Raw genomic sequence first — 18,610 nt, 5'->3', positions numbered from 1 at the left:
AGTGTAGGACTCAGAACATTTCCTTGGGGAATCCCTTCCTCTTGGAGATATGCACACGAGAAAGAAGAGCCCACTCGGACTTTTAGATAACGGTCAGATAAGAAGTCCTTTAAACAATTGAACATATTACCCCCAATACCCCACTCTGCAACTTGCTTCAGGATGCCTCCCCGCCAGGTAGTATCGTAGGCATTTTTCAAGTAAAAAAACACACCAATGCTAGTTCTTAATTGCGAAAGCATTCTGAATTTCACGAGTGATAAAAAGTAAGGGGTCCAGAGTGCACTTATTTCTTCTAAATCCAAATTGTCGGTTAGATAGCAGATTTTTAGATTCCAAAAACCAAACTAAATGCGTATTAACCATTCTATCATAGATCTTACAAATGCAGCTTGTGAGAGCAATAGGTCTGTAACTTTGTGGGTCATGAGAGTCTTTTCTTGCCTTTAAGATTCCTATGATGATTGAAGTCTTCCAAGATTTAGGAGAAGATCCACAAGACCAAAATTTGTTCAGCACATTTAAAAGGAATTTCTTCGACGATCTGGATAAGTGACCAACCATGGAATAAAGAATGTCATCCTCTCCAGGAGAGGTTGGGGAGGATAGAGATAAGGCATGATCCATTTCATCCAAGGTGAAGAGAAGATTATATGCCTCCGAGTTCGTATTGGTAGGAGGAATAATCGTGGTCTTGGCTCTAATTCTTCCGAAATTATCTGAATAATGTATTGGGCTTGAAATATCAGCATAATGTCTTCCAAAAGCCTCTGCTACTTCTCTTGTATCTGATATAAAAGAGTCATTTATCTTCAGAATGGGTAAAGGAGATGGAGTAAACTTTCCTTGTAATTTTTGAATCCTATTCCATACTAAGGTAGGGGAAGAGTCATATTTCAATTCGCTAATATATTTAATGAAGGATTCCCTCCTTGCTTTCTTGAAGATTTTCTTCTGCTTTGCTCGAGCTCTTCTGTACGTTATCTTATTGACTAAACAAGGGTATCTCCGATATCTCTTATAGCAAGTTCTTGTAATCTTTCTGCTTAAAGCACATTCATCGCTCCACCAGGGGACTACTGGGCGTTGAGGTTTACCAGCTGTCCTAGGAATGGAAGAGAAAGCACCAGAGAGTATCATGTCTACCAGGTAGTCATATGCATCAGTTACTACCAAAATCACTAGTCTTATAATTAATCTCTATGGATCTCCTAAATAATTCCCAATTAGCCTCTCCTGTCTTCCATTTAGGTAAGCAACAGGAGGGCGTGTTCTTTAAATATTTGATATGGATAGGCCAGTGGTCGCTACCATGTAATTCTTCATCTATTGACCAACTGTAGTCTAATCTTAAAGACATCAAACCTAGTTTTGGAACAGTCATTCATCAAAATGACATCGTTACTATCAATAAATTCTTCAATTATATTGCCCCAGGAGTCACACCTTGATTCACCCCATAGAGGATGCTTGGCGTTAAAGTCACCCATTAGAATAAAAGGCTCAGGGAGCTGGTCAACCAGAGATTTTAGGTCATTTAACTCAAACTGACGGGGATGGTTCTATATGTCTACGAGTCGATCTTCCAGTTCAGGTTCCAAATATAAAGAACATAAAGTGATCCATTTAGTGGTAAAGATTTGTACTGCACAAGCCTGCAACACCGAATGTAGCTGGACACTTCTGTGGTTTACACATTTCTTAACAATGATACCAGTACCTCCATGGGCACGGCCCCCAATCATGTTCTTTAAAGAGAATCCCAACCTGCTCTCGATGAGAATTAAAACCTTGAATATTCCATTGAATTATGGACATTATACTGTTTTCTTTTTCTTTTTGGGATCTACTGGTCTGGTAAGAGAAGTCTGTGGGAGAGAGGGTTTACAAGGTGGGTTCTTTTCTAATTTCTTTGCTTTTGCGGGTGGCATCCTCCTCTCTGACAATGGTCCGACCGACGATGTAGAGTCCGGGTTATTAGTTTCTTTCTTAGATTGTTTATCACGATTTGGGGAAGAGGATGGAGATGAGGGTGGACTGTGGAGTCTTTTGCTGTGCACAGCTTCAGACTCCATAGCTTCGCTTCTGTGTGCCTCGACTGAGTGAGGCACAGCAGTCCGTGATCCCTTTATTGGGGAGCCCCCTGAGTTTGGAAGTTTGACTGATTGAGAGGAGGCTTTATTAGAGGAACCCTGTGGGGTCCCAGCAATGAGAACTTTAGGTGCCCCTCTAGATGGGGCAGGAGGCATTCCCTCAACTGGGGATGGGAGAACCTCCGCAGAGGAGGGTTGACGAGTACTACAATTTCCAACTTGTGGAGAGGAACGATTTGGTTTAGTAGTGACTCTTTCACGCTGAGGCTTGGGTTCAGCATTTCCTTGATCCTCATTGCTTCTGTGCACCTCTACCGAGTGAGGCACACTAGTCAGCAATCCCTCTACTGGGGAGTCCCCCAAGTCTGGAAGAGAGATTGCCTGAGAGGAGGCTTCATTACAAGAAGCCTGTGAGGTTTCTACAATAGAAACCTTAGGTGCCCCTCCAGATGGGGCAGGGGACACCCCTTCAACAAGGGGTGAGGAAACCTCCGCACAGGAGGCTTTAGAAGTACTAGAAATTCCTACTTGAGAAGAAGAAAGACCATTAGGTTTCATAGTAACACTTTTACACTGAGGCTTGGGTTCAGTGTTAACAGAATTCATATTGGCATTTTTATTTCTATTGCCTTCTACTGTTGGCTGATCCACTTTATTATTTGTTTTAACAATATCACTGTATCTTTTGGAATTACTTAATACAGGCACACCTCGACTTACGTCGTTTCGACTTACGTCGTTTCGACTTACGTCGTTTCGACTTACGTCGTTTTCGAAGATACGTCGGTTTTCAAAAATAATATGGAAAAAAATTCAAGTTGTCGTTTTACTTGACTTTACGTCGGTCAGCCAATAATGGAATCGCATAAACACCAAAAAACGTTTCAAGCGTTTCAAGCAATTCATGTTACAATAAATAAGAATAAAAGCATGTAAAATTATATAAAGATTCAGTAACTGCTAAAATATATACCATAAAGTAGTATGGCCTAGTCCACTAGAACATGAAATCACAACGGTATTTCCAATACGTATTTACCGTAAGCAGCGTCTCGACTCCCACAATTCTTTTGGATTATTATCTGTTTACTGAAGTTTTGTAAATTTTCTCATTAACATTCACTTGTAACTGTAATATTTGCCCCCATGCCTCCTAAGAAAAGTTCTAGTGAAAGTGCTAAGCGTCATGCTATTTCGCTGGAGGAGAAAATGGCGATGATAAAACGTCATTGTAATGGTGAAAAAGTTGTATCGATTGCACGATGTTTTGGAGTAAGTCGGACAACTGTATCAACGATTGTGCATAATAAAGACAAGATTTTAACACATGTCACATCTGAAGCCCCATTGATGAAGAACACGATCATCAACAAGAAAAGAGGTAAGATATTTGAAGAAATGGAAAATCTTCTTTCGATTTGGGTTGATAGGAGGAATCGTCAGAATGCGAATCTTAGTCAAGAGCTCATTCAGGAAAAAGCGTTGTCTTTGTTTGAGGACCTAAAGGAAAAATATCCAGATGAGAAAGATGTAGATTTCAAAGCAAGTCCTGGATGGTTTATGAGATATAAAAACAGGAGAAATTATCACTTCCTTAAAAGACAAGGTGAAATCGCATCAGCTGATGAACAAGCAGCAGCAGAATTTCCTGCTACACTGAAGAAAATCATCCAAGAAAACGGGTTTCTTCCTGAGCAAATTTTCAACGTAGACGAAACAGGATTATATTGGAAGAAATTACCAGATCGTTCATTTGTTTCCAAGGAAGAGAAAACAATTCCAGGTTACAAGGTCTCAAAAGAACGTGTGACCATAATGTTGGGAGGTAACTGTGCAGGAGATTTTAAATTAAAGCCTCCGTTTGTTTATCATGCACACAACCCCTGTGCCCTGAAGAATATACCCAAAGCATCTCTCCCTGTTATATGGATGGCTAACTCAAAAGCTTGGGTCACTGTTGTTATTTTCGAAGATTGGTTTTTCAATAATTTTGTCCCAGCAGCAGAGAAGTATTGTAAGAAGGGGATTCCTTTTAAGGTTTTACTTATCTTAGATAATGCTCCTGGCCACCCACAAAACATCGCAGATTTTCACCCCAACATTACCGTCATATACCTCCCCCCAAACACTACGTCTATTCTCCAGCCAATGGATCAGGGGATAATTGCTATCTTCAAACATTATTATATGAAGCGTACGCTACGGCAAGCAATAGCTGCAATTGAAATGGATGAGTCTATCACACTTCGCGACTTTTGGAAGGGATATGACATCTACAAAGCTTTACAGAATGTAGCAGCAGCATGGAATGATGTTCAGAGCACTGCTATGAATGGTGTATGGAAAAAGCTATGCCCGCAATTTGTGCACGAGTTTAAGGGCTTCGATACTGTTGTTGTCAACAAAGATTTGGTTACAATGAGCAAAGAGCTGGATATGAATTTGGAGGAAGAGGATTTCACAGATTTATTTGAAAAAGACAAGGAGTTACTGACGAACAAGGATTTGATGGAACTTCAGGAGCAACAAAAGAAAGAAGAAGAAGAGGATGATGAATCTGAGCCACGCCACTTCACCATTAAGAAAATGGAGGAAGCATTTGCACACATCGAAAAAGGTCTTGCTATGTTTGAGGATATGGATCCAAATGCTCAACGCTTTTCCAAGATAATGGGGGCTTGTTATGAAGCTTTTGCTCCTTATAATCTAATCCTTGAAGAAAAGAACAAGAAGACGGTTCAAGGCACTCTTGACCAGTTTTTACGCGTCGAACGACGAGAATTAGCTAATGTTGATGTCGACAATCCCCAGCCATCTACGTCTACAACGTAAACATCAACATATTGTATCTACTGTTTTGGTAAACTGAAAATACATTAAAGTTTTTCACTTATTACAATATGATTATATGTAAGCTTGAAATAGTTTTTATTTCTTTGTTTTTTGTTTTGTTTTACCGTATGTTATTGACAATGCATTCATAGAGTACAGCACCGCGAAATAGCAACACGTAAACATCGACATAATGTATGTACTGCATTGGTAAATTAAAAATACTTTATACAATTTTTCACTTGTTACAAAATTATTGTAAGCTTAAACTAGTTTTTATTTATTTGTTTTTCGTTTTGTTTCACCGTATGTAATTGACAATGCATTCATAAAGTACAGCAAATTGTACGTATTGATGAATAAGTGCAGGTACTTTTTTATACTTTATTACAAAATGATAAATAAATGTTCTGTTTGGAAACTTAAAATAGATTTTTATTAACCTTGTTTAATAAAAAATGCAATAAAAAGTAAAATAAAGTACTAAAAAATGGCTATTGGCAGTTTAGCCTAGGCTACACCAGGCTTACCTAGCCTACTTGTAAGCAAATTCGACTTACGTCGTTTTTCGACTTACATCGTGTCTACTGGAACCAATTAACGACGTAAGGTGAGGTGTACCTGTAGTCTTTTAGCATGTCCTACGCTTATATGTTCTGCATGAGCTTTTAGTAGTATTTCCTGTTCCTTCTTATGAATTACACAGTTCTTATCTCTGGCATCATGCTCTTCTTTACAATTTATACAAACTGTTGGGCGGGAACAATCCCCATGTTCAGGCTGAGCACATATTAAACACATTTTGTCCCTTGCACATCTGCAGGAAGGATGGCCAAAACCATAGCAGTTAAAGCACTGAAGGGGACGGGGCTTAAACTGCTTCACATAAACAATTTCTTTTTCTATCTCTACATAATGAGGTAGATCTTCACCACAAAAACTTAGGATAATCATAGAAGAACGAGGGATTTTAGCAACCTTCCAAACATTAGTTGGGCACGTTTCTAAAATCTCTTCTTCATCAAAGTCATACAGATCTCTATTAAAAATTACCCCTTTGGCATAACTAAAGGTGTAGTGGGGTTTAACTTCCTTAATGTCCGATTTCTGTTTCAAGTTAAGCACCATGGCAGCTTGTTCATAAGATTTTACATGAATTAAAAAGGAATTTCTTCCAAATCGTGATACCTGGGAGTTATTCAAATTACCACAGCCAAGGTGACTCTTCAAGAATCTTCTAAACTCGAACAAGTTAGCACGTTCTTTTGCAAGAGTGATAATGAGCCACTTAGCTGGGTTAGGAGGTCTCTGCACATTTTCCCTTCCTTTCCTCTACCGGGATTTCTGGATAAAAGATATCCAAGTTAGGTGGCACTCTACCAACAAGTTGGGCTGAAGATTCATTCTCATTACAATTATTATAATCCAAGCAGGCAGCAGCTGCATCCTGATAAGAAAGAAATGAGATCCACACTAGCCAAGCTTTAAAGTTGTCAGTTAGTTTAACTGTGATCTCTTTAATTTGTCCAAATTTATGGAACTTTTCATATAAGTCTGTATAACTCTTATCAAGAGAGACATATTGTAAATGTAAGATTCTATGATTATTAGGGGCAGTATTTGATTGATTGGTTTTACCGAGGTCCTTTTTCAAGCCAGAGTCGTCAACTGGGGTTTTTATTTTTGTTGAGTCAATATTGTCAACATTAGGATTGGCAATATTAGGAGAGGGATCGGGGGGTTTAGGAGGAGGATCAGGTAGTGGTGGAGGTTTAGAACATTCTGTTTCATCAGCCGCCATCATCGTGTATATCTATGAGGCCGCACCATATATTAAGAAAGAAAAATCAGTGCATAGAAAGAAGATACTGCAGTTGCCCGATGCCACGCGCAATAAAAGTCTCTGCAGAGTCGGGAAGTTCCAGAAACGACTATTTACACATGCAGGGCCTCGGAGGTGAGTTAGAGACTTTGACAACCCGGGGTTTGTCCTCTTTTGTTTTGTCCCATTTAGGATGGGTCCGGCATAGTCACTCTGCATGTGTACTGGATAGGGAGAAAGGAAGTCAGCAGCCTAGTACCTACCTCACAAACAAGCATTCCCCAGTCGGTGAGCTTTCGGCCCTCGCAGGGAGTAGTGACCTCGCGGTATACATCCCCACTTGACTGGGTTCAGACATGTAGCTTGGAAGGCACCAAGATACCAGAACCTTCCTTAACAAGTATTAGAGAAAGATGGTGAAAAAGGAGAGTAGGGTAGCAAATATGAAGGATAGGGATAGGGGAATTCACATAGGAAAAGGGTGAGGGACCCCCTATCTATTCACTACCCCAAAAACCATCCCAAAACAACTGTCACAGGATGAGGGCGACAAATCCCACGAGCATTCCAGTCCATAATCAATGCCAAGCTAGGGTCGTCAACAAAAAGACTTTTGGCTCAGTTTTCGTCTGGTAGCTCGGGGCTGACCTCTCCAGTATGGTTGCACCTGGCTGGCACAGCTCAGCCCGTCCTTACTACACGGAAGCCCCCCCACTACATCAAAGTACTGGGCCTCGGGGGGGCCTCCATGGAAGAGCTAGAACATATTTACCCCCAACCAATTCATCATTACCTGGGGGATGCAGGTCTCATGCAAGAGACCTGGGCTGACAGAGTGACTGATTTCATCATAAGCAATTCCTAGTATTTCCTACTAAGACCTATATTTTCAATAATAATTTCAATAAAGTCTAGTAAAAGATACACCCCTGTGCATGATCTCAGTTATATGTGAGCAAATCTTGGCACTATATGTTACAAAAATTAAAAAAAATTACCTTCCTATTAAATTCTTCTCTCAATCTCTGTGCTCTCATCTCTAGCCGCTGTTGTATAAACATGTCTCTGTTTCTACTATCTGTTGGTAAAATTGGACCAATGGTGTATCCATCATCATCATCCTCTTCCTCTTCTTCCTCTTCTGGGATTTCATAAGGAACAATGTTCTCAGGCTTGAATCCTGAGGGTAAAGAAGGCCCCATCACTTTTTTCATCTGTGTAGTCACTCCTTTGGGAGGTGGAGGTGCAGGTCCATAGGCCTCCTCTTCACTGTCAGAACTGCCTTTTGGTGAATGATCTGTCTTCTGTGTCTTCCTAGGTTGCACCTCTGCTGTAGAAGCAGGCCGCTTCTGGAAGCCTGGTGGAAGTACAGGTCCATATGCATCCTCATCGTCACTGCTCTCTTCATCTTGTTTTGTTTCTTTGTTTTGGTTCTCGCTGGAAAGGGGAAGCCCTATGGAAGCTTCAGCACTTGTCTCCTTTCTGGCTGAAAGAATGAAAAAGCTATTGATCAAAAAACTCCTCAATACATGACAAATTACTGGGCTCATGTGCATAGTGTTAAAAAAAAAAAAAAAAGAGAGAGTGATATTCAACTCCCTTTTCATTAATTAGACTTCTCTTTGCCTTGAGTTCCACACTTCCTTGTATCCTGATTTCTTCTGAAGCATACATGTGTACATATATGCACAGCAAGATGCCTTTTCCCTCTTATATGGGGATGGACATGTCAAAGTACACATCCACCCTACATCCATCTAAAATCCATCCATCACCCCCCCCCCATCTTAGCACCTCCTAGAAGAAAGGTCATTCCTGCCCTGTCTAGCAATATCACAAAATATACATACATATACCAAGGGTTTTTTCATCCTTACAAGGGAGGTAACCAAAGTCAAAGGCATAAAATCCACTCCCACCCATTTCATCCCCACATTCTCCACTCCCATTCACCACCCCTCCCTCCCTCTTTTCTTGGCTCCTCCTGGATGACGAGTCATTCTTGCATCTCGCCCACTGCCCTGGGTCAAAAGCAATGCAGCAAGACACAGCACATCCAAAGCAAGGCCAATCCACCCCTCATGCAGAAAAAGTTAAAGTTAAAAAGATTACCTATGAAACAAATTTTTGTATACAAAATTAAACTGATATTTTTAAGCACATACACAAAAGATAAAATCAAGTTTAAAAGAAGTCCATAGTACAAAACTTAAACTATATACTATACATACCAATACATGCAGAAGAAATCACTTCTTTGCAGATGACCCAAAACTACATACTAAAGAAAGTAAGTACAGAGAAAGACTGCAAATCACTTCAGATATCTGGATAAAGTCTGGAAATGGAGCCAAAAGTGGAAAGTGAACTTCAACATCAAAAAATGCAGTATAATGGAGTTCTGAAAAAGTAAGAATAGAATATCAGGGCAATATAAGGTTGTACAAAAGAAGTAAAAAAAGTTAGTTCGGAAGAGGACCTAGGAGTAATTATTAGCAAAGATATGTCACCAGACAAGCATATAAACAAAATAGTCAGAAACCTACAATTTACTAAGAACAATACAGGTGGCCTTTAACTACATGGATGAGGAAATGGTAAGAAAATATTAGTCATGCTGATAAGACCAAGAGTGGAGTACGCTGTGACACTATGGACACCTAGCACAAAAAAGAATATAAAAAAATTAGAAAGAATCCAAAGAGCAATGACAAAGATGGCACCAACACTTTTAAGTTGACATATGAACAAAGATTGTCCAAACTGGAACTAACAACCCTGGAACAAAGAAGAGAAAGAGATCTACTGGCCATTTACAGAATCAGGAAAGGTATGGAAGTCCTAGAGAAGATTTATTAAAGTGGGACAGAAGAAAAACAAGGAACATAAGAACATAAGAATAAAGGAGACTGCAAGAGACCATAAGGCCTACACTAGGCAGCTCCGTATCCATCACCACCTGTTATCCCCATCCATAAAGTTGTCTAATTGTTTTTTAAAACAACTGATAGTTTCAGCGCTTACTACAAGGACATGAAAAGAAACTCAAAAAGGATAGTTATAGAAGAGAATTGAGGAAAGAATAGTTTTCCACATAGAGTGATAGATGTCTGGAACAAATTGGATAAAAAAAATAGTATGTGCAAAAACCATACAAGAATTTAAGAACAAACTAGATGACGAGAAATACAAAGATGGGTCACTATGAGCATAGCTCCCTTCTTGTATAATACAACTAGGTAAAATACATACATATCAAAAGGCCTTTTCTCCTTTGTAAGGAGGGTGGGCAAGTCAAAGCATACATTCACTACCATCCAAAAACCATCCTTTACCCCTCCCATCTCAACACTTCCTAGACAAAGGGTTGTTTCAGTCTCCTGCCACACTTCATGGATCAAATGCAACACAACACTTCCAAAGCAGGGTCCAACCGCCAGTTGTTTTAACCCTACCGTTTGATTATATGGCAACCCTCCAAACCCACTCTCAAGTTTACTCCATCCACATTTGCTTTCCACACATTTCTTTCTAGTCTTACTCTCTCCTTCTTACTTCTTCTTAGTCTACTAATCACACTCTTTCCATATTCCCACACCATTTCAGCACTCTCTGATATACTCTTATTGCTTTCCAACCTCCAACTCTGTCTCACCTCCACATTTCTCTTACCCAACATACTTCTAAAACAATTTCAAACACATTTAGGATCTTCCTTTTTGTCTCCTTTAAATTCAAAGTTTCCACTCCATATACTATATACTTCAAACAATACTCACACTTATGTGCCATCCCAGGGGGAAGAGGAGGTCCATACTGGTCATCATCACTGTCACCGTTTGGCATTTCAATCTATTAAAAAAGAAAATAACATTGTAAAGCCTAAGTAAACATCCACATTACTCACAAATAAAACCCATTCGACTACCCCTACCATTTCAGCACCTGAAGGAACGAAGGTTCACCATGTACCCTGTCACACTACCTGGATCAAAGGTAATGCAGCAAAGTACTTCCCTTCCACAGTAAGGTCAGATAGCTGAAGATGGTTTCCACTGCTCTATCATATGGCAATACCCACTTTTCATCTAATCAAAATTTATGAAGAAGATAAAAAAGAACATCCCTTTGCAGTGCATGACCCAGTTGCAAGTAGAGATAGTAAAGCTAAGAGTGGAGATTAATTTCTATTCATAACAGAATTCTACATGGCTCAAGTTTATAAGGCTGTCACTCTCTTAAGTAATGACTGCATAACACTTATGCAGTTAATCCCCTATTATGGAAATAGCTACCAATAATGACTATACTATATCCACCCCTTACCCCAAACAGCTGTAACCCAGTGTTTTGGCTAAGTATGAAAGAGGAATATCACCACCCACTTTCACTCCCAATAAACACAAGTCCCATTCAGTCCTTAATGCTGGAACCTAAAAATTACATATTATTGGGTTTATTTTCCTCTAGGTTATTTTTATACTTGTGTGTGGATAACCTGCAGCCCTACAATGGATGGCAATGGTCCTCAGGACCTTCCATAGACCTCTCTGCAAAGAAACTTTGGACTACAATAGGCCCTCAACATTCACAAGTTCCACTTTCACAAGGTTCGTACATTCGCACTGATAAGGCCTAGACTAGAATATGTGGCGTCATTGTGGTCACCCAGTACCAAAAAGAATATAAAGAAAATAGAAAGAATCCAGAGAGCAGCAACAAAAATGGCACCTGCACTCACAAACTTGTCATATGAGGAGAGATTGGCTAGACTAGATTTACCGACTCTGGAGCAAAGAAGAGAGAGAGGTCTACTGACCATCCACAGAATTATGAAAGGCACAGAAATACTTGATAGAGAGGACTTGTTAAACTGAGACAAGAGAAGCACAAGAGGACATGGAAAGAAAATAAAAAAAACATAGCTACAGAAAAGATCAGAAGAAAAACAGTTTTCCACATAAGAGTGGTAGACACTTGGAACAAACTGGACAATTGAATTGAATTGAATAATTGGGATTTATCTAGCGTCGCAACATCAATGGTCATTGACGCCGTAGTATTTATGATTAAGAAAAGGAAGTGGTAAAAAGCTTAAAAAATAAATAAAATAAAAAATTATTGAAATCTAAAGATCATTGAGAAGATCAATAGCACTAAGAAAATCAAAAATAGAATCTATATTGCAGTTACATCCCAGAACATTTCGAAGGGACAGATCTCCTTCATCTCTGTGTTTTGACAAATATTGTTGTCTTTCTTCATCATAACTGGGGCATTCCACCATAATGTGTCTAATGGTCATAGGAACAAGGCAATCATTACAAAATGGAGGAGGACTGCCCTCCATAAGAAAGCCATGGGATAATCTAGTGACCAATCCTCAACCGGCAAAGGGTTACTTCCTGTTTTCTGTTCAGCAAGGATGAATAGTATCAGTAATCTCTCTCATCTTGTTACCAGCCTCAAGATCCCATTGGAACCGCCAAAGAGATGAGATCTCGGCTTTGATTAGAGGGATATGATCTTCATAAGGTATAGGCCGTAAGCGAGGTAAGGGTGAGAGAGTGGCTTCCTTGGCCAATTTATCGGCCTGTTCATTTCCTGGTACTCCGACATGTGCTGACCCAGCAGAAGTTTATTTCATTACCTCGACTCTCGATTAAAAAAAGCCATTCTAAGATCTTTAAAACTATTGGGTGCCTTGAGTCGAATTGTTCTAGAGACTGCAAGACACTCTTTGAGTCACTAAAAATTGTAAAACATTTGGCTCTCTTTTTCATGGAGGATATAATCTCCACGGTGGACAGTATTCCCGTTAGTTCGGCAGTGAAATTAGATGCTGTATCAGGCAAGGTACCTTTAAGATTAAAATCATTTGAGAATATTCCAAAACCAACGCCAGTGCTAGTTTTGGAGCCATCAGAAAAAATAAACACAGAGGGTTGGTGACTAAAAGAATGTTCTAAAAAAGCATTGCATAGTTAATAATCCTTGAAATCACGCTTACAACCGTTAAAATATTTACAGAAAGATACTGTGGGCAGTCTCCATGGGGGAACAACTGAATATTTAAAAGGAAGGATGGGAATCTTGGGAAGATTCATGTCCTCTAAAATCCTTTTCATCCAGTATCCAAAAGGCTTTGGAAGTCTGGGGCGATTGTTGAAACAAGTGCTGTTAAAATCTGCTTAACCCTTTAGCGGGCACACCTAGAAATACTTGAGGTATCAAAAATTACTCTTAGGGTCATAAACTAGATGCATTTCTAAGACACTTTTACTCATGAACATTTTTTGATTTGAGGCATTGATTGCATGCAATGTTCTGTCAATAAAGTATCCCGTGCGGGCTAACCGCCCGGCTCACGGGAAACCATGTTAGTCCCGTCCGGGATATTGTGCCCGGTCTACGGGGAACCATATATATCCCGTCCGGGCTACTTCGCCCGGTATGGGGTATAAATAATTTACCATATAATTCTGTTTATAGTTTGTTAATATAATATATTATTTACAATCAATAAATTCTTCTATATTTCTTAAAAAATAATGCTTGTTTGAAATAAAACACAAGGAGAAATTCAATGTTTTTTCTTATAAAAAGTGCAAAAATATATGATTTTACATTCCAACACATGGAAAATCAAACAGAGGACATCAGTGGATGGGAGACGGGCTCAGGGAGAGGCGGCAGAAGTTGAGGGCTGCTGCTCACCTCTGGCGGGAGGGTTGTGGAACAAGATGAAGCAGTTGCGGTCTTCCGAGAGGCAGAGCGCGATCTGGCAGACATTGCACATCCACCTGGAGCGGTGGATTGTGACCTTGGTGGAGCAGTGCTTGCAAGTCTGCCGGTTACTGACGAAGATGGGCATGTGTTGCTTTGTGTTGTCATAGCGCTGCTGGTCACTGGGGAGTTGGGCCCTTTGCCCCCGACGTGGAATGGACATTGGCTGGTCAGGTGATGCCCTCGTAATCCTGGACACCGTGGTCTTCTGGCAGCGGGCAATGCGGCTGATATCAAGCCTGAACTGCTTTAGGGTCATTGGATCCTCTCCGATGGCCTGACAGTCCCGCTTGTAGAAGATCCAGGCATTGCAGACACAGAGGTCTAGGGCATACCCGAAGAGCCTCATGTACCACCTCCTGGCTCGCATGGGGGTCTTGTAGAGGTGGGTGAGCATGTCGGACTTGTCAATGCCTCCCATCTTCCCGTTGTACTGCTTGATGACGTTGGGGCAGGGCACCTCCACCTTCTTCTTGGTGTTACGGTCGTACCTCCTCACTTTCCCAACGGGCTCGACACCGACGTCAGACGACAGGACCGTGACGTTCTTGTTGTCCTTCCATCGCAGGGCAAGGATCCCGTTAGTGGAGCAATAGTCATATTGGCCTCGAGGAGTCGTCTTCTTGTCCAGCTCCTTGGTAGACATCAGAGGAGCACGCCCAACACGGTTGACCCTCGCCGTCCCCACGAATCGGCAGCCCACCTTGTCCTTCAGATACTCCACGAGCTCGATGCTGGTGAAGTAGTTGTCAGCATATATAGCTGACTGAGAAGGTTTCTTCAGGGTCTTGGCCAACACAAGAACGGTCTTGGTGGAAACAAGCAGTTGTGACTCCTCCTGGGAGAGCTGAGTGTGGTGGCTGCTGAAGGTAGTCTCTCCCTGGTACATGAGGATATCATGGATGAAGCCATCATTGCTTGCCCGGCAGAACAGCTTAAATCCCCACTTGTCTGGCTTTGTCTGGATATACTGTCTCAGGGTCCCAGCTCTGGTGCCCTTGTAGGACACCATGACTTCATCGATGGACTGTGTTGGGGTTGCTTTCACCTGCAGGAACTGCCTGTTCAGGAAAGCAAAGAGGGGACGAACTTTGAAGAAGCAGTCAGTGGTGCCAGGAAGGTTCTCATTGTTGTTGAAGTGTAGAAGGGATCTGATCAGCCGGAACCGTTTAGAGGACATTCCGTCAGCCACCTGCACCACCCTTGTGTATGTTCCCCAGTAGTCCTCAATTGAAGGCAAGATGCAGACCCCCATGTACAGCAAGATGCCGATGAACACCATGAGTTCATGCATGTCTGTCTGGAAGGTGGTGTTGACGTTCTTCTGCCGGGCATAGAGGTTTGTTTGGTATACAATATCCTCCAGGAGGGCTGTGGGGAACATGTCCTGGAAATACTCAAAGGGCGACCTAAGAGCATCAGGGGCAGGGTGGGTAAAGTCAGGCAGTGGAGGGTAGCTGATGTCCGCTTTCTTCCATGTCCTTTGTGGCACATCTTTCTTGCCTCTCTTAGCCTTCTTGGGAGCCGGTCCAGTTGCTTCCTCTTCATCCTCACTGTCAGTGGTGTCCTCCTCTGGCATTGGCTGTGGCCTGACCCTGGTGACAGCGCCTGTGGACAACAAAGATGCTAAGTATCGACAATTAAGGTAGTACAAAGTTAATTAAATAGTCTGAGTGAATGCAGAGCATTGAGGAGACAAGTATGGACAACTAAGGTAAGTACAATGGTAAGTAAATAGTCTGAGTGAATGTGCAGCCTTGAGAAGATAAATATGAACAACTAAGGTAAGTACAATGGTACGTAAATAGTCTGAGTGAATGTGCAGCCTTGAGGAGGTAAGTATAAACAATTAAGGTAATTACAATGTGGTAAGTAAATAATCATAGATAAGTTATGTAAGCAGAATAAACATGGTAATAATGGAAAGAGAAAATACATGCCTATCACATTACAACACTTGTCCCTTTAAAAATGACGCAAAAAAAAAAAAAAACATAACAAAAACACTGGGGCCTTTTAAATCACATGGCTTGTCCCTTTAAAAATGACACCAAAATAAACACTGGGGCCCTTTAAATCACATGACTTGTCCCTTTAAAGCTTACACCAAAACAAACACTGAGGCCCTTTAAATCACATGACTTGACCCTTTAAAAATAAGAACAAAACAAACACTGAGGCCCTATAAATCAAATGACTAGACTTGTACCTTTGAAAATGGCAGCAAAACGGTCACTGCAGCCATTTAAAGGCCACCCATATAAATGACTCACAGCAAAACATGAGTCTGTTTCGTCTTTCTCTTCAAGTCTGTGGCTCACAAATTAAATGCCAATGACATCACAACACTTGGCCCTTTAAACATGGCACCAAAACAAACACTCCTGCTCTTTAAAACATTAGCTTCGTTGCTTACCTGAGGTTGAGGGAGTTAGATCATCAGGGAGGTTGAGGAGGAAGTCAGGGTCAGGGTCGCAGTCAAAGACATCATCCAGGGCATCATCCTCCACCTCCATGTCACTGTCGGAACAGTTGGGAGGAATCAGGTATTTGGAGAGGGTCTCCTTTTCCCTCTGAGCCTGCTGCCTACGAGTAAACCTCCTAGCATCAGAGTAGAATGTCGAAGGCTGAAATGAGGAAGCATGATAGGGCCATATTTAACTAAAAACACAAAATAATGCACCATAATCTTCACTATAAGTAAATATATTGCAGGTAATCACAGAAAACATCCGTATTTTCAGGCAATATGCCACATGGGTCTCACACACAAACCAGATAAATGTTCCACATCACCATAAGTTTGTTTCATCATGAATAAATCACCAAACATTTCGTTAAATAAGATACCCATAGCGGGCCGAAAGTCCCGCATGGGACTAATATGGTTCCCCGTAGACCGGGCATAGTATCCCATACGGGACTAACATGGTTTCCCGTGAACCGGTCATAAGTCCCGCGGGGGACACCCTCTTATTTCACCATCATTTTTCACCAATTTCTTTTCACATTTTACACTTGACACCCATATCACATTGGAACATATTTATCTGGCTATGTGCTATTAGATTTCTATACACCTACCTTCATTATTGCGGGTGTGGGAGGCGTGTGTGTTGAAGTAACTCGAAGTAGATTTGCCTGGTACAGCGTCTAGACAGAGACTGCATGCTTCTGTCCACGCATCTCAAGCTCCCACATGGGTTAGCGTGATCTGATTGGTGCAGAACAATAGCCAAGGAGTTCCCTCATTAGCTGAAACCAACCCAAGCCGTCTACGTTATCAACGTATTGCAATACGCTTCGTAAAAAACGTAGTATTAAGTATCCCGGAATGGCTACTTGCCCGCTAAAGGGTTAAGCTGTTCTAAAAGTGAGAGTTGGGAAGCCTCTGCAATCTATGCCAGTATCTAATAGATGAGGTCTGGCGTATAAGATCTAACGACATTTCCCCTGCATCAACTAATAAACTTGGTATTGGGGAAGACTTGAAAGCACCTGTGGCCAAACGAACTCCACTGTGGTGTATCGTATCTAAACTTTTTAGTCTGGATGAAGTGGTCGATGAGTAAAACTCGCATCCATACGATAGTTTCGATAAAATAAGGGAATGATGTAACCGTAAAATTGTTCTGCGGTCAGCGCCCCATGAGGTATGTGCTAAAACTTTTCAAATTTGCATTGTCTCTAGACATCGTGTCTTCAGGGTTTTCAGGTAGGGTACACTAGAAAGGTGCTTATCAAAAATAAGTCCTAAAAACCTGGTTTCGTCAACACAAGGGATCTGGTCATCCTTTAACCAAATAGTAGGGTCAGGATGCAGACTTCTTAGTCGGCAGAAATGTACGACGACAGTTTTGCTGGGTGAAAATTTAAAACCATTATTATCGGCCCATGAAACTATTTTATTGATGCAGAGTTGTAGTTTTCTTTCAGCTATTGCCATGTTACTAGCTCTAAAAGAAATGGAGAGGTCATCTACAAAAAGGGTGGCAAGTATATCAGGAGGAATCACAGATGTCACCCCATTTATAGCTAAACTAAAGAGAGTGACACTGAGAACACACCCCTGAGGTACACCTTCTTCCTGTTGTCTTATTTCAGATATGATGTTTCCAACTCTTACTCTAAAAACACGATTTGCTAAAAAGTTCTTGATGAAAAAGGCCATTTCTCCTCGAATGCCAATAGCATGTACAGCCTTAAGAATACCATGCTTCCATGTGGTATCATATGCTTTCTCTAAGTCAAAGAAAACACTGATATGATGTTGCTTAGAGACAAAGGCTTTACAATTAGAAGATTCTAGTCGAAGTAAGGCATCAGCAGTGCAGTGCATGCGACGGAAACCACATTGAATTTCAGATATGATGTGGTTTCGTTCAAGATACCAGACTAGTCGTGCATTGACCCTTTTTTCTCAAATTTTGCACATGCAGCATGTGAGGGCAATAGGACAGAAATTTGATGGAATTGAACCATCTTTATTAGGCTTAAGAAAAGGTAAAATTATACCCATTTCCCAAACACTGGGAAACGAATGTTCAAACCACATCCTATTAAGAAGTGCAAGAATAAAACCTTTAGTTACTGGAGATACAGGTAGTCGTCGACTTACGACCGAGTTCGGTTCCGACAGACAGGTCGTAAGTCAATCTGGACGCAAGTCGGTCTATATATATATACAGTATATATTACCCTTTATATAATATATATATATATATATATATATATATATATATTGTATATTTAGCATACTGAAATAATCTTAGCATCTATGAACTATGTTGTATTTTTAACCTTTTTATAATTTCATCTGATTTTCTTTGGGAAACATAGCCTAGGCCTAAGCATATTGAATAAAATCCTATCATCTTTGACCTATGATATTTAATACTGTATTTGTTAACATTTGTGTATTTTACCATCAGACTTTCTTTAGGAAACGTATGCATACTGAATAAAATCTTATTATCTTTGAGCTACGTTGTTTAGTATTCATTAACTTTTTATAATTTTCGTTAGGAAACGTAGCCTAGGTCTATGCATACTGAATAAAGTCCTGTCATCTTTGACC

General features: G+C 40.7%; 2 protein-coding genes across 5 annotated transcripts in view; both read right to left on the bottom strand.

The window, feature by feature from the left end:
* Window positions 1-18,610, bottom strand: part of LOC143037275 (uncharacterized) — a 271,196-nt gene that overhangs the window by 135,066 nt on the left and 117,520 nt on the right. The gene's annotated exons all lie outside the window — the stretch shown is intronic.
* LOC143037435 (uncharacterized) overlaps window positions 1-18,610 on the bottom strand; it is a 101,609-nt gene that overhangs the window by 37,120 nt on the left and 45,879 nt on the right. The window contains exons 1-5 of one of the 4 annotated variants that reach the window (XR_012967466.1): window positions 16,618-17,874; window positions 15,950-16,160; window positions 13,465-15,141; window positions 10,527-10,599; window positions 8,168-8,233 (exon numbers count right to left, since the gene is read on the bottom strand). Coding sequence is in view for 2 of the 4 variants with exons in the window: in XM_076205653.1 (XP_076061768.1) it covers window positions 7,746-8,233; window positions 10,527-10,599; window positions 13,465-13,641 (738 nt within the window). In the remaining 2 variants the exon portion in view is untranslated. Of the gene's footprint in view, window positions 1-7,745; window positions 8,234-10,526; window positions 10,600-13,464; window positions 15,142-15,949; window positions 16,161-16,617; window positions 17,875-18,610 lie in introns of those variants that run through there. The other 3 variants (XR_012967465.1, XM_076205653.1, XM_076205654.1) reach the window with 3 other exon arrangements.

Source organism: Oratosquilla oratoria, chromosome 22, assembly GCF_046742065.1.
Source record: "Oratosquilla oratoria isolate Oo_2021 chromosome 22, ASM4674206v1, whole genome shotgun sequence".
NCBI lineage: Eukaryota > Metazoa > Arthropoda > Malacostraca > Stomatopoda > Squillidae > Oratosquilla > Oratosquilla oratoria.
This window is presented reverse-complemented; position numbering and strand designations above follow the sequence as displayed.